Genomic DNA, 24,610 nt, shown 5'->3' on the forward strand with positions numbered 1-24,610 from the left:
TTAACGTGATTGATATTTGACTTTGTAGCATTAGAATTTTAAAAGACCGTTACATTAATAATAATGAAAACAATGCCTAGTCATGAACAGCAAATATCAAACAGATTCCAAAAAGTTTTAATTTGTTTGTCGAATGTTAGAACCTTAATAATAAGCCAAAATCTGTACGGACAAAAATACTCTGTTCTAACAGAGTCTGTTATACAAGAACCGGGGAAGAAAAAAGGAGTGTTATAGAGAAACCCTTCGAGAGAAAGTTACCAGTAGCCTCTTCTTCCACGGCCACGGCCGCCACCACCACCGCGTCTTCCCTGGCCTCGACCTCTCTGGCTGCCTTTACCATTACCACCGTATGACTTTCCTTCAGATGCATTGTTCACAACCTGATGACTCTGCACACGTGCTTTCTTTGCACCCACGTTGTTACCGGCTCCATTTGCAGGCCGTTTTCCTCTGTAGTAGCCAAATGAGACGTACAACACATCAAGTTTTTCCACATTTGGAAAACAAGAAAAGAAACTTGCATAAACACTAAGTTGATAAGACCAAAAGAAGATTGAAAGTGCGGTAAGTTTGGTTTGTACCCAGTTGGTGTCGTTGAGGCTAACGGCTTCGTGGCTTCTTTCCACGAAAGGGTAATACTGACGTCTCCAATAAAGGAAGGCACTTTTGCATGCAATGCCTGTAGCATAAGAGGACGCTAATGTTAAATTTGCATAACACGCTTAATCTATTTATCAGATTTATAGGTTACCTAGAGAAAAAGGACAAAAAAAGAGGAAGAAATGGCTCTGCTTTTCACCTTTGTCATTGCCAATATGTTATTGCACGTCCTGAGTCCAGTTGTTGTATTCTGCTTCTTCGTTTTCTGAAAACAGCCTTGGTTGCAATTAAGCCAGGAAAAAACGACGAGATGGATCATGGAATGGATAAAGGAGTGAGAATTTAGCCTTCTTACCACGATTGACTTCTCTTCGTCTGTCTTAGCACCTGACATGGCTTTGTTGTGCTCAGACATCCCTTGAGTTAGTTTCTTCATTGTTACCTTGGTTAGATCCTCAACACTGGTCAATCTGTAACATCCATTTTTATTAATAAAAACAGTACATTGAAACAAAATTGAAAATCCCAAGAAACTGTTTCTTACAAGAAAACTGAATGTCATACTACTGTAATTCATAATACCTCTCAGTGAATTCCTTGTAATACTCCGAAAAGTCCTCCCCAAGTCTATCTGATGGCTGTCCAGTCACTATCTTGTACCCGCACAAGCTGTTTGTTGCATTTGGAGCCTATATATTATATACAACGGAACACACATTAATAAGAAGGAAGAAAAAGAGACCTGGCCAAACAACAAGAGATAGTTCAACAACCTTGTGCGCCAAGTGATGAAGCACGTATAATAGGCACTCAACATATGTGAAGTTCATTTCTTCCCCAGTTTTCCTGGCAGGCATGTATTTCTGAAAACAAATACATAAGAGTAAATAGTGTTTATATTCAAAACTAGAGACTCTCATAGAATTTACACCAGAAAATGATAACAGCTAATAATTAATATATTATCTAGAAAAGATGTGAAGAGTAGACAAGATAATTTCTGTGTTAAGGAGGTACCTTTAAGAGCTGAACTATTGAGGGAAGCATCTGACGTGCTACCTGAGCTGTTGTGTATGGTGACATTTCAGCAAGGGCTCTGAGCAAATTAAGCTTTCTCTCCTCTGGCAGCTAGTAAAAAAGGATTTGGTAAATATTATGCTGACAAATAATGAATTTTACCAAATGAAGGAAAAAGATAGAGAAGTGAGAATATTATGTATGAACAAATTTACATGCGAGTTGAGAGTAATTCAGATTTGACTTCATGCCCTCAATGTCGTTAACTAGTCTATTCTTAATATGCCTAAGAGAACTCAAGAGTCAAGAGATCATGCACACAAAATTCTACAGTCGAACACATAAACGAAAAGGTAATAAAATTACAATACCTTGTCAAAAGCAGGCATGATATTCACGTTCAAGTAGTTAAGAAACTTGCTACTTGGAGCACCTCTCTGTTCAGAAGAGGACGAAGTTAGTATGATTCATAGTTCAAAGCATCTCCACTATAAAATTTCCAACTGCTGTTCAGCAATGTGCAGCAATTCCATACCACAAAGAATGGAAGAGCCGTTTGCAGGCATGATATAAATCTGTCAATATGATCTGTATCTGAAACCTGGAAAAATAATATTTGGACATCAGTAGTAGTTCTGTGGCACAATAATGAAATCATCTAAACAAAAAACCTTCAGAAGTTTATACTTCCAACCTTTACTATCACAATACTAGGGTTAAAATATTTACTAATGTAAAATTATATTAGCTATTTCCCATGCTAACTAACACAGGTACTACCAAATTTTATAACTCAGCTAGATTTTCATCAAGACAACTGTTGACCCTTCCCTATGTTCCTTTCTAGACTGGGCAGTATAATATACTTCAAGACAATCCTGACTTCATGAAAATTTGAGGCAACTTTCTCACATACTACCAATGAGACCTCACAGAAACATACACGTAAGATAAACAACAATGACTAACAAATCCAAGAGTTGCACATGTAAAGATTATATATCATTTATAAGCTTTTTGTCGAGATAGGGTGAAGTCTATGCTAGGACAAGAATCGTTTAGTCTCACAAACATGCAAACGACTAGCAGACTCATTCCCAGACAAGGACAACTACTTGTGCAACTAAAAAATCATTGAACTCTTACAGGAATAATCATTACAGATTTACTGTCATTGTATTAAAGCAAAAAACTTATGTTCATCACAAGAGAATGTAACATGAAAAACTCACATTAAACTGTGAATCCAAATCGGCCTGTCCTTCAACAATCTCTACAAGTTCTTGCATTCTTTCTTGAGGAGCTTTCCCTCCAAATATACTCAAACTTGTCAAGAAATCCATAAACATATTGAATTCTTCTCCAGTCACATCCCCTAGGCTCTGGAAACATCCAAAAACATAATAAAATTATTATAAAACACAATTAAAATAAAAAATGCCAGATATATAGAACAAAGATAAACTTCATGTGCCAAAGATATATTCTAACCTTTTTGATTAAATCGGTTACATGTCTTTCCATTTCCTGTTGAGGCTTAAACAGTTCTACTTTAAGAGGGAACACCTACATGGAAATATAAGATCAATTACAATAGGATAATATATACAAAACCTTTCCAAAGAATTTCCTTGCATTATCAGAAAATGTTCAGTTTACATCTTCTCTATCATATATATTTCTCTCTGATAAACAAACTATCTATAACGTTCATAGGTCTTAGCAATAGAACTAAGAGATTATTCGCAATCTATATATGGCTGCTTCACTTTTATATTGGCAAGCGAAAATAGTGCTAACTTCAGAGATATGCATATCTTTAAGTCGAGCTAACATATAGTTGAACCTCCAACACGGAAAAAAAATGTAGAAAAGACTCTGACCTTATCTCTGAGAAAGTGCAAGACCTTTTCACGGATTTGCTCATCAGTACTAAGACTGGCCTCGGTATGCTTAAACAATGCAGTCAAAGATGCTACACCAAAAAGGTAAAAATTATAAAACATAAGAAGAAGCTCTGTAAACAATTACCATCAATACCAACATACCATATATCTTAGATTTTGAACATGTCACAATCCGCACTGCTTTATATAATTTATACACTTAGTTTCATGCTTTATAAGATGGACAGAGTAACACTACCGATAGCAAAATATCAACCATAAGACCGAAAGAAAAAAATTACTAATTTTTTCAATGTAGCATTGCGGATGTAAGATGAAAATTTTCATCTGCGGACCATGAAGATGAATGGAGAAAATCAAATTACCCTTTGTATCCTGCCGAAATAATGACATAAAAGCCTTGTGCACAGCATCACGCTCCACTAATTCATCTATTTGGATCATATTACTCAGGGTCAGATGTTGAAAACAGATTAGGCAGATGAAGGTTTAAATAACACAAATCTCCGAAATTACCAGTATTTAGACATTGTACAAGAACATCAATTATCTTAGATATAAACTCAGGTGTATCCTTGCAGAACAATGGAAGCCCACGGATAGCTTGAACTCGTACCTACAAATAAGAAGAAAATGATACTTCTATATACAAAAGAACTATCACAAGCAGAAAAACGAGAATTCTGCAGAACTGTAAGAAGAAGACATACCCCAATTTCCACTTCGTCGATTATATCCATATACGCATCAAAGGCTTCTGTTGCGAGACTAGTGAAGAACTTGAAGTAGCGTGGGATGAGCTGCGCTCCAAGCTGCTTAGTCTTGATGTTCGTCTTAGACAACTCGATAATCCCTTCATAGTCTTGAACATTCTGCAAACCATGAGAAAACGATCCAAACACTTTCAAACACAAGAAACAAACCAAGTACGACTAAGAAGAGCCAGAAAAACAATCATACCAACATCCATTTTCAAACCGACTATACACAAATCCGAAGCAAAAAAAACAATCACACCATTCTCAATCCAGAGACGACTAAGGAACACAATGAACAACTAAATCAAACATAAGCGATTAATTTCAAATCCAGGGGGAAAAAACGAAACCCTAAGTAAAATAGAGGAGAACCTGAGACTTGTCAGTAGACTCGCTCAAGCGCTCATCAAACTCATAAAGCTTCTCGATATACTTAGAATCGTCGGGATACTGTTCTGACATTTCCGAGAGTTGGATAAGAAGCTGCGACGGAGAAAAAATCAAAGCAGGTGAGTATAGCATATACATAGTTTGATTTGTAGAGAACAGAATTTACACACATGTATTCACGCCTCTGTACTGTACACAAAATAGTGAATAAAGCTTCGGGATAAAGCTGAAGTATGAGACGAAGATGAAGAATGAGAAGAAGATGAGACCGTACATGGCGATTCTGGAAGAGTGTACAAGGTTTGATATTGTTCTCTCTGCAGGGTTGCTCAAGGGTTTCTGGGTTTATTGCTCTCTCCCCCCTTTTTGATTTTAGCTCGAAGAAGAGTAGAAAAGAGCGAGTTTTATGCCCTTTACATACAAAACGATGTCGTTTAGATTTCGAATTTGAGTTGTGAAACACGACACCCTTATTTCTCGTTTATTTCAAATTTGTCCCAAACTTTTTATTAGATAGATTAACAAACCAAACAATCAATTACTAGTTCAATGTTGATTTCTGGTTCGATTCTTATCTCCCCCAATCTACGTCTCCGTCAATCTCCGTCGCCGTTGTTGTCGCGGCCATTTTCTCTCTCTTCCTGTAGTAAGCAGTTCTCTGTCCACCAGTCATCTCCGATCTCACGCTCGATCAAAGTCACCGCGAGAAGCGCTATGGAGACGAAGGAGGAGACAGTTTCCGGCGGTGTTCCCAACAACACGATGAAGCTATTGTTCGTTGAGATGGGTGTAGGTTATGATCAGCACGGGTACGGTCAAATTTTCTCAGTTTTTCTCTGCTCTCAAAAAATTTAGCTTCTTGTGAGATTTTGAATCTTTGGAATAATCGAAACAGGCAAGACGTGACATCTGCGGCGATGAAGGCTTGTAAGAATGCAATTTCTTCTAATTCGATTCCTGCTTTTAGGAGAGGTACCAAGCACTCTCTCCTCCTTATGAATCTGGTTTGGTTCTTTGTAGAGAGGTTGGCTTTTATCTGACTTGAGAGTGTGATTTTGAATGTTGTTGTTGTTGAAGGTTCGATTCCTGGAGTTTCATTTGGAGAAATGAAGTTGCAGATTAAGCTTGGAGTGCCTCGTTCTCTTCATCAGCAACTTGATCTTGAGAAGGTTAAGTCTATCTTCCCATAGTAAGTTCCTCAAGTAACCTCTACCATAGAGTTTCTATACAAAGTTGTTGGCTTTTCAATTTTGAGTTCTTTGTAACAAGTAACTGTTGAGGAAAATTGGAGTTGAGATTTTGCTGTGTACTGGATTGAGATTATGTTTTGGAAGTTACAATTATGTTTTGTAAGTTTGAAGTTGGATTGAGATTCATTTCAAAACATTTCAGATAGAGCCACCATACTATCTAATATAGTAGTACTTGATAACTAACATCTATCATCAGATATTTTTTCTTGCGTTACTCAATCTTGCAGTTTGGATTTGTCTTCAACGTGTTTCCACAATCGTTTTATTGTTTAACCGTTGATGCTTTTTGTCTTTGAAGTGGGAAGATTGTTAATGTGGAAGTGGTGGATGGAGGACTGATTTGCTCGAGCGGCGTTCTAGTTGAAGAAATGGGTGATAAAAACGAAGATTGCTACATAGTGAATGTGGCCGTCTACATTGGCTACTAGTCTCTTCTTTCTTGTGTGTTTGACCCCGAGCCAAGTCGAGACGAGAACATTGCAGTCACTTTGAGTTGTATATTTCCATGTCAGAACCAATTTGGCTTTGCTTGTAAACTAGGCTTTGCATCAAGATCTCAATTTCAGTTATGGTTTATGAGAAAATGTAACACACTCTTGACTTTTCAATGAATAATCGCGTTTGATGCGTTCACTGTAAAATGAGCGGGAAATTTTCCCTCCTTTAAAGCTACAAAGTTCGATAGCTCCTTTACATATATGAAACCAAGAAAAAACAAAGTTGCAGAGAGAATGAAAGGGAATAATAAGAAGATTAGTTCGATCTTCGATCAGTGCCATGTAACTGCGTCTCAGGAGGTTTATCTACAGCGATGTGGCTATGCCGTACCAGGTCAACCACTTCCAGATTCCGATCCCTCCGTCGAAGTCAGAGTCTCGCCACCACAGCTAAACGACGGTATCCCATCTCACGGTGCGTCCGACGATTCAGAGACGGATAACGTTGAGGTTGCAGTGGAGAGTCAAGCGATTCGATTCGTCTCTCAGGAGGAAAGCGCGGAGACCGTCGATGTAGAGGATGATGCGGCAGATCCGACAGTTGAGGTCGCGGCGGAGAAGCAGAGTGGTCGTAGCGATGATGAGAGGTTGGGAAAGAAACTTAAGATTCCATTGAGAGATGTTGTGAAAGCCATAGTTATGAATTCGAGGAACACAGAAGGAGAAGAAGAAGAAGAGAAAAAGCTTGAAAAGATGAGCTGCGTGCAAATCCTCTTGCAAAAAGGATTCAAATTTTAAGGTGATTTTAATGTTTTCCCCCCAATCAGAACGGATCTTAGTGGAATCAATCAAGTGTGTTAATCTAGGGTTCTTCAAGGTCAAGTTCTTTTTGGTAATAGTAGAAGCCATGGTCGTCTTTGATGTTAAATCAAAACTGAAGTAAAGAAGCTACCAAATTACAGAACATGTTTTGTTATTAATTTGTTTCTATTGCATCACACAATTCAATTCACTAGATGATTTAAGATTTTATTAGTTTGTTTCTCTCACACGAAAATAATAGTAAAAACAGGCACTTTACAATCCTCCATCTTCTTTATGCTTGTAGTAGGACTAGTTTTCACTTCACTTAAAACTGTCAGATTCTTTTGCACCTCTAAGAATGTAATTTACAGAATTAAGGTGTTTGCCTTTTGCACTTTCTTTATAGTAGATTAAATTTCTTTTTAACACTTCACATCGTAAGCGCTGCGTAGAGAAGTTGGTTCCAAGTATCAGGCAACCCAGGGAGACACCAATGGCTGCAATCTGTTCCTCCATCGCCACCGTAAGAAGATGGATGAGCATCTTTTCTTAGTTGAGACAAAGTGGTGATATCAAGCAAGAACACAGGCTTTCTCATCGAACCCAACACTTTGGACACAACTCCTGCAGATGGAGGTTGGCCACTTGGGTAACTTGATCCACCCAACGGTTGCATTTGCCCACTACAACTCTTCCTTGGCTCGTTCCATTCCCTTCCCCTGTCACCCACAAGGAAAACACATTAGTTTTTGAAAGCTATTTTCTCAAACCGCATAGAAACTAATGTGACATAAAGTTGTAACTTTAATGGACTTACTCATAATGAGTGGGAGAAATGCCTTGGAAGAAAACTCGAGTTTTAGTTGTATCGACGTTTTGATCAACCCAGCGAGCCCAAGTGCTAAGTCCTTTATAAAAAGCATCAAGACGGTTCATGTCTCGCACCAAAGACGACCCATCTCGAATATAGTCCCACCTAAATTCAAATAACAACAACAAAAGAGATTCAACATTGAGTTTTATAAAGTAATGGATTTAGATGAGATATGTTGTTAATATATTATGGTAACGGACCCTTGAGATTGGCCTTTATGAGTCCACCAATGCCAAGAGTTGAAAACAAGAACGTCCATGTTTTTCCAAGCACTCGCACCTCCGTCAATGGCACCAAGGTTAAGCACACGCCCTACTCTCTCTTTTGCTATATCGACTATGTACGGTGTTCTATATAGGTATAACGTCACTCCATAATCCTGTATTTTTCATATATAACAATAATAAGCAAACCAGATTCAAGATTTTTATATAGACTATTCAAAACACATCTATTTCCATTATAAAGCATAGTGTTATTAAATGAATAGAAAAAGGCTTCACATAACAATAAGAATAGTAGTAAAAAGTAGACAGAAGGGAACAAGAAAGAACAAGTTGGACTTTTGGAGTTGTTGGTGTACTTCCTTTACGTATTATGTTCTGTTTAATTTGTTTCCATTGTTATTTCTGGTAAAACATTTTCGAATTATTAAAATTAATACTACAAATAAAATAAGAGACAAAATTTCAGAAAATAGTGTACGATTTTTTTTTAAAAATATATATATATATATATATATATAGAAAAAAAAAAAAAAAAAAGAGTTTGGAGGTCCATAGCTTTCTTCCATATCAAGTGAAATAGACAAGTCATGTCATATTTGTTTTCAATTTCGTAAATGATGAAATGAGAAAGAACTTTGCACAAATCTGGTAAAGATAAAAATAGCTTTCGAGTGATGAAGAAAAACATATCAATCCAAAGATAATTCTAATATGGCTCTATGGAATCTTCTATATACTTTGATAATAACACTCCCGTAAGTAGTGTCACTTTATTCATAATCAAGAATAGTTAGCTGAAGAATCAAATAATTCCAATAAAGTTTCAAAAAAGATATTATTAAGCATAAGCAAGTGGATGCGATCACCAACAACCATATGTTTTTAATAAGCATTATTATTAGTAGCACCATGGAAACAGCTTTTTTTCTTGCAATACTTTTCTAAATGAAGAAGCATTATATTATACAAGTCCGTGACAAGCTTAATAAACCCATTCAACATGACAGCCAAATTCAAGTTTTCGTTAATGACAACTAGTCATCGTGAGGATTGATAATTAGAGTTTTGTTTGTATCCAAAGAACACATATTATTATAAAAAAAAAAGAATTAAGAAAGAAAGAGAGATGAGAGACCTGGAAAGTGAGAGTAGAGAGTGGGGTACGCTTGGTAAAAGTGGTCTTGGCGTTTGGTACCGACGCATGGATCATACAGCCCAACGATTCCCACATGTTCAGACTCAGTGAGTCTCCCACGAACATCACTCGCTTCCCTCTGTATTTCCTTAGAAACGCCGCTCCGTCGAACCTTTTATTTTTAACGTAATTAATTTAAAAACAATTATTAGTCATCATCATGCATTTTTTCGTATTATTAATTTATGTTTTAACACAAGTTGATGATGGTATATCTCTTTTTTTAACTATTCTTGATATCACTGATGAATCCACTTAATTACTTTTTATTAGAATAGTAATATAAACACTCTCTTTTTTATTTGTCATAAAAAATAATATAAACTGAAATGCTCTTCCAAGCCACGTTTCTTTAATCAAAGTACATAATATCAAGTCACCAACTTCTAGTAACTAATTATTATACAGTTTTTAATGTGTATATATATATAGGAAAAATATATTTAAAATTTTAAAAATTGTGTGCTAAATCATGCAAAGATCGTGAGTTTTTCGAAATATCCTCAAATCAAATTTTTTTGTGGTGTTTTTTTCTCAATTTTACTGCTTAGTTTAAAATATGTTTTGAGTTATACAAAAAACATAGAGAGCTAGTGAAGTTTATAAGTAAAGAAACCTTGGTATGGTGCAAGACTCAGGTTGCCAAGAGTACTTAAGGAACTGTTTGTCTGGTCGGCCGAACTTGAGACAGTCAAACTCGCCGTCGATGAAAGGACACGTTGACGAATCGTAGAAAGGGTAAGAAGCATCGAACACCCATCGGCCTTGGAACAAGTTACATCCTGATGCTCCTCTCTGCTTCTTCCCTCTCAGTGACGACATCCCACCGTCGCCGGAACCCGCCGTGCTGTTGTGGCCGTTAACGAGGAGTACTGTCTTGTCCGAAGCTAAGGCCTGCTCGGCTCCCGACAAGATTGTGACTGTTAGAAGTGGAAGAAAGAGAAGAAGGAGAGAGATGAGTTTAGAACCCATCTTCTTTTCTTTAAAAAAAAAATAAGTACTACTATCGAAGGTTTTGGGTTTTTGTGATGAAGCTTGTTAATGGGTTCAAGCTTTTATACACATTTGTGTGTATGTATATAATATGTGCATATACATATTTATACTATTATGATTAAAAGAAATTGTGCAAATATTTTTCTTAATGTGCTTATTTAAATATTTATATTTTAATGTAGACAATTATGAAACCCGAGTTTGCTCGGCTCCTAATGCTAAGGACGTAGATTAACTAATTGTTAAGATCTTTAGCCTTATTAGTTATGAATATATTTAAAAAAATTATGCAACCTTTTTTGCGATTAATATTATGCATCAAGATTGGATTACTCAATCTGATTGCATGGTTTTGCGTAAGTTTATAATGTACTTTTTGTTGGATGAGAAAATAGGTTAGTAGCTAGAAGAAAGCTTCACAAACTTGCATTTCTTAGTTTGTGTCTTGCTTAGCAACAAAATCAATTCCATTTTTGTAGAGAAATGACATTAAATTCACATCCGAAAGGTGTTAGGTCCATCTCAGTGATTAGTTTTAGTCTTGAATCAGAGCAACAAGTGTTACTTAATATGATACGAATGCAGAGTAATTAATATAAGCTAATTAGGTACATACAATGTATATATGTTTGGCAATATTAAATCAAAAGACTAATCATGTAACTAAAAATGTACATCTTCTAATACTAATTACCAACTTAAACAAATGCTAATTTGATTTAGCCTACTGATGATAATGAACAAAAAGATAATCCGGATCTGATAAAAAGTCGGTAACGACAGTGCATTTTATAATCAGCAGAGATCGACAGTTCATGTCAAACTTTTTGGTTCAATTGTTTTAAAAAAAGACAGAAGAAGAATCACTTTTTATAGAGTAGAAGACAAATGTGAGTTTTCACCGTCGTGGGTTCACAAGTCACATGAAGAAAACACGTATGTTGGGTAGTGTTAGTGTAGTATTGTTGTTGTACACTATGCCAATACATGTGTATGGTATGGTATGTCTATGGCAGAGAGAAAGATCATGGAAGGATATGGGAAAGAAAGACTCATGAGTGGAAAGTGGTGCAGGCTTTGTCTTCCTAGGGAATCTCAAATATACATATTCTATCATCACATATCTTTTTAAACAACTTGTTTCTGTAAGTGTTTTTTTCTTCTTTTTTTTTTGTTTGAAAATGATGTTTCTGTAAGTTTTCTATAAAATTCCAACAATTTTAAAGATTATTAGAAAACCAAACCCCAGCAATTTAACATTGTTTTCTTAGCATTACGTGAATGATCATGAACGGTCTTGGTTAATAACAGTCAAATCACTGTTTACTTGTCACATTTTAAGACTAAGTATATTTTCTTGTTGGAATAAATAAATTTAAACTAAAGTCTTAGTTGTCAAAAGATTTTAATACATTTTCTACCATATATAACTGAACCATCTACATAGTTGGTAGATGGTTCATTTGAGACTTTATGTCGCAAATATATAACTGAGTTCAGTTATTAACTGGTTTCTAGAAATTAAGATATAGTAGATGATGTAATTGCCCAATCATGTAAAATTGAGGCCTAATCATAGTTATGATGTCAAACTTTGCCAAGTTTCATACCAACCAAAAATAAAATTAAAAATATTTGACCAAGTTAAACTTAGACATGCTACTATTATAAAGTCAGTTCATGTTAATCTGTGTATATTTAGACTCACTAGATGAAAATAGTTTTTCAGGCAATTCATATGGTTTTATCTCCCAAATCCTTCAAAGTCGGATATGAAGTCAATTTCATATAATTATTCTTCCATAAATTGCTGAAACAAAGTTTTCTATATAAATCTATAAATCTCTGACGAGAAAACAAAGTACATATTTGACTAAAAAAGAGTAGAGTATTATTTAGGTTTACTTGGGGCAATTAGGTTCCACGAACGATGAAAAAGGTTATATATATGGACCGTGGACATTCCGTTTGGTCTGCAGGTCACGGGAACAACTTAATCATTTTTCATCAAACTTCACATGCTCTTACGCCATCTGCTCTGTGTGAGAGATCAGACTATACTTTATTTTATTTTGTGTCGCAAAAACATTAAAATTGATAATACAAGATTTGAGACAGTACAAAGACAGGTAATATTAGTTGGATGTTTCTTCGTTTTTTTTCTTTTATTATTTAAGGATTCTTATAACACAGTGTTTAGTTTAGTTTAGTGTATAGCGAATCATGCAGAAAATATTGCATGAGATTTCGCATAAACAAAATAAATTACCTTATTAATATTATACCGTAAAATAATCTTTACTATACTGTTACGTGTAGAAATCATCTTTACCATGCAATCGATGATATAGACATAAAAAAAAAATGATACATACTTGTTAGAATCGACCGGATAATAGAAGATTTTATTATTTAATTAGGAGGTGATTGAGTAAATATTAGTATTAATCAGTCATATGATATCTTGTATTGATTTTGTTCTAATAACAGTCTATGTTTCTTGAGTTCATCAATCATCATATACAATAATATGTTTTCTATTCTTTTTTGTTTTTAAAGACCAAATCATTTTTTTGCTGTCAAGCAAACATAAGAATTATATCAAGGCAACCAATCATTTCCCCTGCTAACAATCATATTATTATATATTGCCGAATCATTTCGACTGTCATCTTCAAGCAATGTTTTCAACTTTGATTTCCTAGCTATTTTATGATATTTTCACTAGGATTTTGGATTTTTTTATTTCTAAAATTTAGGACTTGCTTTTATATGACAAAATTTTTATTATACATTTTTAAGCAACTAAAATTGAGATAGTAAATGACATTCTAACAATTGGTGTTTTCATGTTACTACATTAAGTTCAGTGATATGCTTTAAAACTTATTCCGTTGTAAAATCATGAGTAAAATATCATTTTTGTATGGTTGGTCAAGGAGTTTTTTTTTTTTTTTTAAAGTAATCTTTGGGGATGCCACAAGTTAAAAAAGTCGTTGTCGATATTTGAACGAGAGATTGTGAAGGAACCTTCAGAGGAAGTGTGTTTGCAAAAGTCGACACGTAGGGAATTTGGATAATTTTATCTATTTTGTCTACGTTAATTGTTGCAAAGTACTTGGGAATATTTAGTTCTCGAAAAAGATTTATAAGAATTAAGAGTTTCGTATTATTGTTTGTCTCTCTGTGTCACGGACGGCGGCTCTCGTGAGACTTTTCTAGTTTATATAACAGACAAAAGCAACTATGTGGTCTTAATATAGATAGGCCGGTTCGGTTAAATCATGTGGTTACATATTGTAATCTTCGATTCGAACTTGTTGTCCTGAACGGCTAACCATAGGGTTTTGTTATAAAAAAATTGAAGGATTTGTGTGGTTATTGATTAACTTATCAGTATGATAAAGTGGTGAAAGATCACAAGATATAATGACTTAATATTTATGCATATTTTAGAGGGTTAACCATGTTAAATAATCCGAGGCTCTCATGAAATGATCGTCAAATAACCCCATTATGTTTTAACAGCTTAAAAATGGTTATTCTATTGCTAGTTTTAATTTAAACCAATAGAGAATCCTTAACTAACAACTGATTCTATAAAAAAAAACAATGTTATCTTATCTTGTTATAGTTGAAGATTTGTCTTCTATAGTTTATTAATCGAAAAGAAAATAGTATTTTATAAACCATAGAAATCTAACATTTTCTTGCACATAGTGATAGATCTAGCTCGCTCTTACGATTTATTTTTTTTTTTTTATTTTTTTTTTTGTAGTTTTTGGTACTTCATACATTTAGGTAACCTAACTATTTAATTAGAATAAATTTGATTAACATGAATATGCATGTTGACAAATACGAACACACACACACACATCTCCATCCGAGTGGTATACCATACGGGTGTGAACCATATTGGTCAACTAAAAATACATATGAAATAGATGGGCCGTTAGGGTCCCATGAGGCTCGTAAATCGGGTTCCACACACGTTGTTCCAATGAGTGGCTTTTGTTTGGTGGCCAACGTTGCTTCTAGGTAGTGCTTACCCAAGTTCCGTATCCACTAATACATCTATTTATATTTTTTTGTATTTGGAAATTACAATATAATTGGATCGACCAATTCACGTCTTCTTAGCTTTCTTTCTTTGTCTTTTCTTACTTTTCTTATATGTTAACACAAGCCATAAAATTGGATGAAGTGATTGGTTTTTTCTTTTTGTTGTGTTTATAAGATTTTATTATGTGGTTTGGAGTTAGATATTTCAGTGGAGATGTGAAGGTGGTGGATTCAACAAAACTTTTGTTCATGCTCGTTGTATTGTAATTGTTGGATCCATTATATTGTCATTAGACATACTTTTTCTGAGCCACTACGAAACTTTAATACTGTGTATAGTGAAATACTGAATACATACTCGAAAAATTAGTTAAGATTTCAACTTCTGATTTTGATCACCCAAAATATATGATGATGCTAACTGATTTATGCAATTGGCACAACAACTGCAACTGGATGTGACAACGGAAAATGTTAGTTGTCTTGTTTTAATGTAAATTATATAAAGAAAGCACAATGCATGTATAAAACTTATCAAAAGAACATGAATAAATCATATTGTTATAAAAGGATAATCACGTAATAGAGATTACTTGTCATTCCATATTGGCTGCTGTGTTAAATGTACATACTGGTCATTTAGATAAGATATGTCTTTCTTTAGACAATGATTTTATAATTATCAAGTTGTATATCATATAAGATAATTATGCTATTCTAAGTGTGACTTGTAGAGTGTATCAATTAACAAATATGGAACATGCTTTGTTCCGCAGTTCTTCTTTCCTTCAAGTGTCAATTATTTAACCATCCACTTCACAATTAATAGATTAACAACTATATAATATTTATCTATATATGGACGACATCTAACTTAGTGATGATAATTAGGAATCAGAAATACACAAAAACGAGCACAAATTTGTTTGTATGAGATTGGGTAGTTATCCATCCATTTACTGATGTTTCAAGATTAATGATTATACTGAAAATAAATCTATAGAGTTTTCGATATTTTTTCGTTAACGTAGTACGGTACGGTCATATATACATAATGGTTCATGAATATGTTTCTTTTTTGCAGTCCAACTAAATTAGAAGAGTTGAAAAGTATTGTAGTGTTCGTTTGTCGTATAATTTGATAGTTTTGGATTTTATATACGACGGAGTCAGTGGACTAAAACTTGGGAGATAATAATGATGGCAAATCGAATACAAGAACGAAAAGTCAACCAAGTTGTGATTTTGTGAGGTAGTGGTGGGCTTTATTAACCAACTTACAATACATCAACATATGCTAATGTAGTACGTCTTTGTTGCTTAGTGGTGACACCTAGGTGAGCCAAGAGTTTCTCTTTCCACATGGTGTAATCTCCACGACCATCGAACTTCTCTACCTCTATTCTTGCCGATTCTTTTGTTTCTGTTTACTGTTTACTTCATCTAGTTCAAATATATTTAATATATTCGTACCTGTTGAGCTTTCTAACCACAAAGGTTTCGACTTTCCTTGTGAGAAGAGCCACAACAAACCAAGAACAGAGAAGCGGAACTGAGAGAGAAAGAGATTTGAGAGAAACAGAGGACTTGCAGGTGAGAAAGAAAAACAGAGCACACACAAGCAAGTTTGTTTACCCAGTTCACTCCCAAAAGGGTAGCTACGTCTGGGCCGAGTCGGTGCTCGGAATCCACTAGATACTCACAGAGAATACAATAACAGGAACTACAAGTGATCCACTCTAATGCCCTTCACTAGCACTTAGAGCACACTTCGTAAGAACCCAAAACCAAAGAGAAAACAAGAACAAGTTTATGCCAATACAAGTTTTCTCTAACTCTCTCTCTGTCGCATCAACCTTAACAACAGCGACCTCTCCTTAATGTTCCTTTTATAGTAACACACATGATACCTCGTGTTCTGACCTAAAGCAGCCTGCCTTGTCACTCGCAGCCAAACCAGCTAGCCTCTGACGCTTCTGCAGACAACAACAAAACTCCCTTCCTCTTTTGTAATCACTAGAAGACAACCTGCAAAACATCACTCTCGCAATGTATCCGTTTCTTCTCTGTGTGGTCCCAAAAGCATATCTAACCATGGTTTAGACTACTCCAACTGTGGTTAGATCTTGAGTATAGCAAAGAGTTTTGTCTGTGCTTAGTCATAGTTTGAACAGCACGGTTTCATCTTCACAATACCATAAGGTGTCTTTCCTCGCACTGACAGCCATAACCATAAGTTTATATTGTAAAAAGGAAAACACATATCATTGAACCAGTTTTGGTAATAAATTGTTTCTTACTACTATAGCTAATAATATGGGGTACATGTAATTCTGCTTTCAAGAAACTAAAAAAGACACGACGCACGTAAAATACGATGGTGGAAGGTCACTGGTCACATATGTTTGAATATGACTAATAGATAGTTTTGTCCAATGCAACATGGACCGTATGAATAAATAATATACTTATAATGTCAGACGAAATCAAAAGTAGATAGGACAAGAGACTCAAGACTAGTATGATGGGTACAAGACAAAACCAATTGTTACTTGTTAGATAAGTGTATGAAGGACAGATGCTCACTATATTAGTTAGAAAATTCAGACCTTATATAGATATAAACCGAAAATAAAATACGAATCTTTGAAATTAAACTGTCCGTTTCTAAGATTTTTGTTAATTAATAAATGTACAATTAATTACCTTTACAAAAATTCACTGTTTTTGTCGTAGATATCAAATTATTTCATGTCAACATGTAACCATGAATATGCTATCAAAACTAAAGGTATGGAACTTTGTAAAACCAAAACTGAATATTCTAGTTTTCTATGATAATATGTTTTGTTTTGCTAGTTTAGTGATACAATTTTGCTAATATCGATATCGCTAATGTTTAGTCACCTGTGGCCTCGTAGGTTTGGATCAGCCCATCTTAAAAAGCCCATAAACAAAATGACAATTACAAAACTAAAATAATATGACGAAGACTAACCAATATTACAGCGCCGCGTGTATATTGAGTCCTTTATCATTGAACCGAAGAGAACCCGCCAGCTTCGTTTCATCGATCGTCGGATTTACACTTTTCGTTTCTCGAATTTTTCCTCTGATTTTTCAAAATTGTTCTTCTGTTCTTTCGATTTGCGATTTCTCGATCTCGATTTCGATTCTTTTAACCTCAGCAGATTTCGAATTTAGGTATTTTTTTAAAAAAATTCCCTCTCAGATTTCGCGTCGATGGCGTCTAATCCTCACAGAGGCGGTGCCGGTGGTTCTCTATACGGCGGCGCTGCTCCGTATAGATCCGGGTATTGTTCTATTTATCAGTCTCTCTTTTATTTTTTTTGAAATTGATTTTTATTTATATAATGGATTATTTAAGGTTTCTAGATTTGTAATTTGGTCGCAGGGAAGGGCTTAGCACTAGAAATGCTGCTGGTTCAGAGGAAATCCAGCTGAGGATTGATCCTATGCACTCTGATCTTGATGACGAGATCAGTGGTCTCCATGGCCAAGTCAGACAGTTGAAAAATGTAAGAGAAACCCTCAATATCCCAATTTTTATCGTGTGTTTTGTAGTTCTGATGGCTTATGGCAATGGCTAGTTGATTAGGGATGAGGTAAATGTCTGTGTTAGGCAATCCCAAACGACTCTGTTTCTAATACTGCTTTTTTGGTCTTGGCAATGGCTGCAATTTTGGTAATATCTTTGGATATGTGTTTTTGGTTCAGGGTATATACTACGATAATGTATATTTTTACTCATCAGTGAGTTTGTTGTTAATTAGAGGACTTATCAAATGAAACTCTACTTATCTAATATCTTTTATTAAAATTGTCTTTGCTTGTTGAAGGGATCCGTCGACATTCTCTACAATTCATGATGTGTTTACCTTAAACATAACTTGTTCCTCATGATTTTGGTTATTTCATTGATCCTTTATTTTGATGCAGATTGCTCAAGAAATTGGGTCAGAAGCGAAGTTTCAGAGGGACTTCTTAGATGAACTGGTATGTTGTTGATTGTCGCTTAAGTTTTTTTTATGTATTTATTATAAACATATCCGAACAGCAGCAACATGCACTTGTTCTTTACGTTGTAAGGGAATCACTGATTATATAAAATATGCGAATATGGGTTCCTTTAACTTGTTTCAAATTGTTGTATTCATTGTTTGGGAAACTATAGGATAATCCGAACCCATGTTAGATAAATTCCACAGTAGGTTACAAACCGATGAATCTTGTGAAATGCATAGTTTAGATTTAGTTCAGACTCATAGGCAGAATCTGGCCTGACCTCTTGTGGGTAGGAATAACCGAATAGATATCTTCCACCTCCCCTAATTAGGTGAATGAAGCAGGAAATGGTGTCAGCTTATCATTGTGAAAGAGAATATGGTGTTTAACGCTTTACGTTCGGTCTAGTTTTTCTTTTCTCACCTAAAGAACATCCAAAAGAAGATAATGACTAACAACTAGGTTTGGTTGTGTGAGACTGCAGAAACATGAATATTAAGTGCTGTTATACATGAAACTGTTGTTGTCTGAAACATGAAGTCTGAATGGTGTTTTTTCTTTTGTGACAGCAAATGACATTGATCAGAGCGCAAGCTGGGGTGAAGAACAACATAAGGAAACTGAACTTGAGCATAATCCGTAGCGGCAACAACCACATCATGCACGTGGTTCTTTTTGCGCTCCTCCTCTTCTTTATCCTCTACATGTGGTCCAAGATGTTCAAAAGATAGAGAGACTCATGACATACATAGTTTTGTAAACCCAAAAAAAAAATGCCCCTTGATGAATGTTGATGACAAGTTGTAGAAATATCCTTAGATTACAACATTTTGTGGTTCTTCTCGCTCCCTGTTATATAGAGTGCTTGTTTGGAACATTTATATATGATAGCAAAATTTGATCACAGAACCGCATACAATGCTTCTACTCCATCTGGTTCAACATCTGGGGCTTAACCTGATTTATGATCCGGCCGGTCTTAATCCGTTTAACATTTGTAATCTGCTTTTCCTATGTGACGACCGGTGTGATCCCATTCCCGGTCGATGCCATCGGCTATGACATTTGTTTTTGACTTATGTAAGTTGACAATAGAGAACAGTTGTTGGGCTTTATGGGCTTATTGGGCTGAAGTATCCACTCCATGAGTTCTGTTTACGGTGGTATCGCCCGTAGGGGATGAAGTCTCTACACTATGTAAAAAGGTTGCGGAGAAAAAAAAAGAGAATTGGGTTTTTGGAGATAAGAAGAAGTGGGAACTTGAATGGCTTCCTTATCCACTTCCGTTGTAGCTTCGGCTTCGTCGCGTCTATGGAATCCTGCTTCCAATGGCAAAATTGGTGTTCCTTCCGCTTCGCTCACTCTGCGTAATGGTTCGAGACGGAGTCAGTGTGCTCTCAGCTCTTCCGCTTCTTCGCAGCTTCTCCACTGCTCGTTTCTCTCTTCACCTCTCTCCCTAGCGTCACCATTTTCTGGTAAATATTCTTCAAATTGGTTCCAAGTATTGTTTGTGTTTAGCTGCTTCTGTTGTTTTCGTAATGTTGTATCATATTTTCTCGCCAATTTTGAATTTCTACTTCTCCTGTCTTGTTTGGATGTGGTGGATTATCGCTGTTTGCGTATGGGTTTGGCTCTAGCCTACTTTTCGAGCTTATAAATTCGAGAATTTTGGGAATTGTATAACATAGCTGTTGTCATGGTGAATTCGATTAGGGAGTGAGGGGAGCCATTTTTTTTATGGGAATCTCCTGATAAGTTCATAATAATAACAAGTGAAGACATTTAATTTAGCAAGTTAAGCCTCAATATCTGATCAGTTAAGTTTCTGAGATCCATATCTTAGCTCATGTAGTTGTAGCCGCAAGTAAATGTTGTTTGTTTTTCAGTACAATAATGTTGGCATTTAGCTTATTATACACAGTATACCTCAAGCTATTGGCGTGTTTGTTTTATTTGTTGAACTCTTTGAGATCCAACTTAGTTCTATCCACTTTCTTTGTCTCTCTTCTAGCTCAAGGCGATTACTTAGGTTCAATGCTTATAGATTTTGTACACAAGCTGCTTCAAAAGTGTCACATGGACTTTAACTGCTCCCTTGATCATAACTTTGTTATAAAGTCTATTTGTAGGACCATTGTAACAAGCCTATGGGTTGAGCAGTGAATTATATAAGCTTTGCCAGTTCAGCAGCAACAGAACTTATGGTTACGTGATAGCTCGAGGATTAAAAGGGTACCTAGGAGAATGCATTAGGATCATTTCGGATTTGTCTAGGTCTTGGTTCTCTGGGTAGTGTGTCGAGAGTTTAGGATATCCTCTAATTAATAGAGTCTCTAGTATTGTTGTGGTTCTTTGGTGAATCTAGTGATGGAGTTTACCGGTTCCATAATTACCAGCTTCATATACTACCGAACCTACAATGTCACATGTATCTAAATGGTGTTGTTGTCTTTTCAGGTTTGTCCATCGCGTTCGATCTCAGCGGTCAAACTAGTGGACTGAATGGTCAGAGACGAAGAGGCCTTGTGGTGAGAGCTGGAAAAGCTGCTCTGTGTCAAACAAAGAGAAGCAGATCAAGAAAATCTCTGGCTAGGACTCATGGTTTCCGTAGGAGGATGAGGACCACTAGTGGTAGAGCAACCATTAAGCGCCGACGTGCCAAGGGACGTTGGAACCTCTGTCCCAAGTCCAACCCTAGCAGTGGCAAACGGGCTTGAGTGTTCTCTATCTGTAATCTTGTTTGATATTTTTTTTTGTTTGCCTGAAGATACAATGAGAAACATGATTTGATCAGATTTTATGAGCTCTTTTCTGTGTTTAGCTCTTTTATGCATTCTTGATTTTGTTATAAGTAAGTCAATGTTCATGGAATCCATCACAGCTGAACCGTAGAGTCTCCCAAATCCACACACACGTTACGCTAGATACAATCATTTTAATTTTTACTTATTCTACCTACATATAAAATTTTGTTTTGGGTTTTAATGTCAAGCAACTTAAAAGTTACTTAACCTTGAACTAAATTTTAATAGGATTATTTAAAGTAAATTTATTTAAATAACTAGGTTTTAGAAAGAAAAACAAAAACTAAACAAAGAAAAAAAAGATCCTTATTGGTGGGAAAGAGAAGGGAGGGATCAGATTGTGTAAAAAAGGAGAGCGCCCAATAGTCGTAACAGGCTTTGGGTGGAACGCTCATCTCGCAATTTAGCGAGTTTTTACCATACATCATTTCCCCTTCAACTTGCCTGAAGGATCATACCTAATAACGTTCACAGCTCTTTCTATTTTATAGGGATACTTCACCACCATCCTCTCTCTGCCTAAACGATGTGGGACAAAGTTAAAAACTCTCCTCTTTCTTTCCAAAATGGGCCTATAAAAGGCCTCTTTATCTTTTTATTTCTACAACTCAATGTCTAAAAGCCTTTTAAACAAAACCCAATCTTATCAGTGACAGCGCAACGCGTACCCAAACTCTCCATTCGAAGGAAAGTCTCGGTCACAACATAACTTTACATGACATAACACATTCCCATCGAATGAAGAGAAAAAACTACCAAAACAGATTTATCCAAAAGTGATCAAAATCCAAACAGAATGTTGGGGATCCCGACACCGCCATCAAACTTTTCCTTGGGAATCGCTTTCTGTAAATAAACGGTTTTTTCAATAACAGTTGGAAACTAGTTTTCGCGTTTTGATTATATTGTCTATGTTCATATGCTAATATTTGAAAAAACATATAATTATATATGCACTGCTTTATTATAGTATAAACGAGAGCTCAGCTGCGGTTTAGACACGTCCGTGTGAATCTGACTATGGTGATGATCAATGACCCAATCATCACATAAAGGCAACGGTGAATCTTGTCCTAGTCCTAACATGGACATTGTCACATTTATATTAGAAAGATACTTGCGTGAACGAAAACATACTAATTAAACAACCGAATACTAAATATTATAATTTTCTTCTTTTTGTTTATCTTCACGTAACATTTGGAATAGTAGATGATTCAAACATCACATAATCTATGAATTATTATAACGTCAACATAAATAATCTAAACCAAATCAGTTATGCAAGCGGATAAGATGCATACTGAGCTAAACCACACATGCCTTGAGGCCACTGAACATCTCTACGAATCCTCATGTAACCATACTCTCCCCAACTCCTACCCCAAGAGTTCTTAACCAACCAGTACTTGATCCCGTCACGGCTCGTCCCATACCCAACGAGCGTCACTGCATGATTCACGTTGATCCCACAGTCCGGCGGGTTGTACACTCCCCCTTTGTATTGAAAGAAACCTGCGCCCCTGTCGCTAATGCCCACTGATACAGGCTGTCTTGATACGGCTTGGAGTAACGCACGTTCGCTGTTGAATGGAACGTTTCGGAACCCTCTGATTTGTGTGGCGGGTCTAATGAACCGGCACTGGCCCTCTTTCACACGGTAAGGGTATACTTTTTCTGAAGCAATGCCTCGGTTTTTTATTATGTAGTTGTAAGCTTCTATCATTGTTCCTCCCTTGCAACCATGGTTATTGGCGCAATCTAGAAGCTGCTGTTCGGACAGTGATATGAGGTTTCTTCCGGCAATCTTTGTCGCACCTTCCACCGCTGCAATCGCTGCGAACGCCCAACAACCTCCTGCATGCGTGCCCAAATATTTTGGTTACTATAAACCCTAACTTGGGGATCAAGATTTGAATGTGGAATGTAATGCGTGTAGCGAGTGTATATAATATAATCACAATTACGACAAGCTTATACTTACCACATCCTCCTTGAGATTTAACTGGTGTCACAGCTCCTTCCGTTCTCCAGTCTTTGCTTATGCTGACGATTTCACTAGCGTTCCAATACCAAGATGACATCGTCTCATTAACAACTTCAGATGGTGAAGTTACATTAACGTCCCTTAGACCGCTGTGGGTGGCAAGGAACTCCTCTTCGGTCAAATCCGTGAACTCGTTGACACCAAGTTTGTAGCTTTGGTTCCCCATATTATTGAAGTCTTCAATGAATTTCAAGTTTTTGTTAAACACTTCAAGCCTCCTTTGTTTCTCGAAGTCATCCTTGTAAACTCGAGAGAATTGAAGCATCCATTGCTGGTGGTAATCAACAATGGACGGCTCATGCAAAGTGATACGAGATGTAGCTTGAGAGATTCTTATATCCATCGAAAACATGATTAGTACCACGAACATAAACACCATTGAGACCATATTTTGGTTTTGGTGAATATTATAAATAGAATAATATGAAGAAGAAGAAAAAAAGAACCACGTTTACACTAAAAACATGAATTTCGAGTGATATGTTAAGGGGGTTTAGTTGTGTTGAATTGTGGTGGGTGAAGAAGTGAGAATGGGAGAAGTAAGGGTATTTTATAGATTGAGGAATGAGTTGCTACGATGGAAGCGAAAGCAAGTTGGCTCTATATATTGTGGTGATGTTATTAGTTTGCATTACTTTGCTTCATGATCTTCTTATGGAAATATATCAAATTGGACCAAAGAAGGTCATAAAATTTAATGAGAATATATTCTATTTACCTTTTGAAGATATTTTTTTTTTATATATTTTTTTCCATTATAGTTTAGGAAATCTTCTATATGCAGTACTCTAAAGATTATGATTATGATTATGATAGTGAAATAAATTCGTTCAATACACGAATCTCTCATCACCTTCTATTAGTGTATATATGTATAAGAGTCTTTGTACACTGGTATTTTGTATAAACCAGTATAAACCGAAGAATAGAATTAGAGTAGAATTGGTTATTGGCTTTGGTTTAGGCCTCAGGTCTTTGTATATAAACCCACAATTGTATACTTTACATTAATTAATGAGAATGAGATTTAACTAGTAATATGGTATCAGAGCATTTCGATTCGTAACAAACTCTCTTCCGCTTCTCATCGAAATCTCATCGGAATCTCGTCGGAATTTTCTTCCGATCTCATTGTTTTGAGCTTCTTCTTCTTTGATTCGCCTCTTGCTCTCGTTCTCCTCATCTTATTCAGCTCCGATTTCATCTC

At 35.8% G+C, this 24,610-nt stretch overlaps 7 protein-coding genes and 1 non-coding gene across 8 annotated transcripts; 4 read left to right on the plus strand and 4 right to left on the minus strand.

The window, feature by feature from the left end:
• Positions 1-36: 36 nt before the first annotated feature.
• On the minus strand, positions 37-5,032 carry LOC17899440 (apoptosis inhibitor 5-like protein API5). Its single transcript, XM_006307034.2, has 17 exons — positions 4,950-5,032; positions 4,658-4,768; positions 4,238-4,399; positions 4,044-4,143; positions 3,893-3,958; positions 3,504-3,595; positions 3,112-3,186; positions 2,853-3,002; positions 2,156-2,221; positions 1,992-2,057; positions 1,621-1,731; positions 1,377-1,466; positions 1,186-1,292; positions 959-1,073; positions 803-868; positions 585-682; positions 37-453 (listed from the first exon to the last, which is right to left on the minus strand). Exons 2-17 carry the CDS (start codon positions 4,745-4,747, stop codon positions 258-260), a joined length of 1,650 nt encoding a protein of 549 aa, XP_006307096.2. The 5' UTR covers positions 4,748-4,768; positions 4,950-5,032; the 3' UTR covers positions 37-257.
• On the plus strand, positions 4,920-6,561 carry LOC17896735. The gene is made up of 5 exons (XM_023777141.1): positions 4,920-4,975; positions 5,200-5,484; positions 5,571-5,647; positions 5,753-5,864; positions 6,227-6,561. Exons 1-5 carry the CDS (start codon positions 4,920-4,922, stop codon positions 6,354-6,356), a joined length of 660 nt encoding a protein of 219 aa, XP_023632909.1. The 3' UTR covers positions 6,357-6,561.
• Positions 6,562-6,624: 63 nt separating this feature from the next.
• On the plus strand, positions 6,625-7,506 carry LOC17897698. Its single transcript, XM_006306080.2, has one exon. It carries the CDS (start codon positions 6,627-6,629, stop codon positions 7,161-7,163), a length of 537 nt encoding a protein of 178 aa, XP_006306142.2. The 5' UTR covers positions 6,625-6,626; the 3' UTR covers positions 7,164-7,506.
• On the minus strand, positions 7,383-10,490 carry LOC17898714 (protein trichome birefringence-like 38). The gene is made up of 5 exons (XM_006304995.2): positions 10,082-10,490; positions 9,406-9,577; positions 8,244-8,422; positions 7,987-8,145; positions 7,383-7,888 (listed from the first exon to the last, which is right to left on the minus strand). The coding sequence occupies exons 1-5, from the start codon at positions 10,435-10,437 to the stop codon at positions 7,600-7,602; spliced, it is 1,155 nt and encodes a 384-aa protein (XP_006305057.1). The 5' UTR covers positions 10,438-10,490; the 3' UTR covers positions 7,383-7,599.
• A 7,070-nt stretch (positions 10,491-17,560) lies between these two features.
• Positions 17,561-19,456, plus strand: LOC17896653 (bet1-like protein At4g14600). Its single transcript, XM_006303344.2, has 4 exons — positions 17,561-17,840; positions 17,942-18,065; positions 18,487-18,543; positions 19,122-19,456. The coding sequence occupies exons 1-4, from the start codon at positions 17,770-17,772 to the stop codon at positions 19,281-19,283; spliced, it is 414 nt and encodes a 137-aa protein (XP_006303406.1). The 5' UTR covers positions 17,561-17,769; the 3' UTR covers positions 19,284-19,456.
• Positions 19,457-19,771: 315 nt separating this feature from the next.
• LOC17897411 (50S ribosomal protein L34, chloroplastic) lies at positions 19,772-21,407 on the plus strand. Its single transcript, XM_006303322.2, has 2 exons — positions 19,772-20,027; positions 21,010-21,407. Exons 1-2 carry the CDS (start codon positions 19,817-19,819, stop codon positions 21,267-21,269), a joined length of 471 nt encoding a protein of 156 aa, XP_006303384.1. The 5' UTR covers positions 19,772-19,816; the 3' UTR covers positions 21,270-21,407.
• A 278-nt stretch (positions 21,408-21,685) lies between these two features.
• On the minus strand, positions 21,686-21,789 carry LOC111828827. The gene has a single exon (XR_002832587.1). It is a non-coding gene; the product is annotated as a small nucleolar RNA Z279/snoR105/snoR108 (small nucleolar RNA).
• An 846-nt stretch (positions 21,790-22,635) lies between these two features.
• On the minus strand, positions 22,636-23,791 carry LOC17899808 (zingipain-2). The gene is made up of 2 exons (XM_006306053.1): positions 23,341-23,791; positions 22,636-23,213 (listed from the first exon to the last, which is right to left on the minus strand). Exons 1-2 carry the CDS (start codon positions 23,789-23,791, stop codon positions 22,636-22,638), a joined length of 1,029 nt encoding a protein of 342 aa, XP_006306115.1.
• Positions 23,792-24,610: the final 819 nt, after the last annotated feature.

Source organism: Capsella rubella, unplaced genomic scaffold (assembly GCF_000375325.1).
Source record: "Capsella rubella cultivar Monte Gargano unplaced genomic scaffold, Caprub1_0 scaffold_1, whole genome shotgun sequence".
Taxonomy (NCBI): Eukaryota; Viridiplantae; Streptophyta; class Magnoliopsida; order Brassicales; family Brassicaceae; genus Capsella; species Capsella rubella.

Bases quoted from the DNA above. Each gene is read 5' to 3' on its own strand.
- LOC17897411 (XM_006303322.2), top strand. From the start codon at position 19,817: ATGGCTTCCTTATCCACTTCCGTTGTAGCTTCGGCTTCGTCGCGTCTA. The intron at 20,028-21,009 runs GTAAATATTCTT...TTGTCTTTTCAG, and splicing joins CCTAGCGTCACCATTTTCTG to GTTTGTCCATCGCGTTCGAT.
- LOC17899440 (XM_006307034.2), bottom strand. From the start codon at position 4,747: ATGTCAGAACAGTATCCCGACGATTCTAAGTATATCGAGAAGCTTTAT. The intron at 3,959-4,043 runs GTAATTTCGGAG...TGATCCAAATAG, and splicing joins TGTACAATGTCTAAATACTG to ATGAATTAGTGGAGCGTGAT. The intron at 869-958 runs GTAAGAAGGCTA...GGCTGTTTTCAG, and splicing joins ACGAAGAGAAGTCAATCGTG to AAAACGAAGAAGCAGAATAC.
- LOC17896735 (XM_023777141.1), top strand. From the start codon at position 4,920: ATGAAGAATGAGAAGAAGATGAGACCGTACATGGCGATTCTGGAAGAG. The intron at 4,976-5,199 runs GTTTGATATTGT...GATAGATTAACA, and splicing joins ATTCTGGAAGAGTGTACAAG to AACCAAACAATCAATTACTA. The intron at 5,648-5,752 runs GTACCAAGCACT...TTGTTGTTGAAG, and splicing joins GATTCCTGCTTTTAGGAGAG to GTTCGATTCCTGGAGTTTCA.
- LOC17899808 (XM_006306053.1), bottom strand. From the start codon at position 23,791: ATGGTCTCAATGGTGTTTATGTTCGTGGTACTAATCATGTTTTCGATG. The intron at 23,214-23,340 runs GTAAGTATAAGC...GCACGCATGCAG, and splicing joins TAAATCTCAAGGAGGATGTG to GAGGTTGTTGGGCGTTCGCA.
- LOC17896653 (XM_006303344.2), top strand. From the start codon at position 17,770: ATGGCGTCTAATCCTCACAGAGGCGGTGCCGGTGGTTCTCTATACGGC. The intron at 17,841-17,941 runs GTATTGTTCTAT...ATTTGGTCGCAG, and splicing joins GCTGCTCCGTATAGATCCGG to GGAAGGGCTTAGCACTAGAA. The intron at 18,066-18,486 runs GTAAGAGAAACC...ATTTTGATGCAG, and splicing joins AAGTCAGACAGTTGAAAAAT to ATTGCTCAAGAAATTGGGTC.
- LOC17898714 (XM_006304995.2), bottom strand. From the start codon at position 10,437: ATGGGTTCTAAACTCATCTCTCTCCTTCTTCTCTTTCTTCCACTTCTA. The intron at 8,423-9,405 runs GTCTCTCATCTC...TGAAAAATACAG, and splicing joins TCTCTACTCTCACTTTCCAG to GATTATGGAGTGACGTTATA. The intron at 7,889-7,986 runs GTAAGTCCATTA...TGTGGGTGACAG, and splicing joins ATTTCTCCCACTCATTATGA to GGGAAGGGAATGGAACGAGC.
- LOC17897698 (XM_006306080.2), top strand. From the start codon at position 6,627: ATGAAACCAAGAAAAAACAAAGTTGCAGAGAGAATGAAAGGGAATAAT.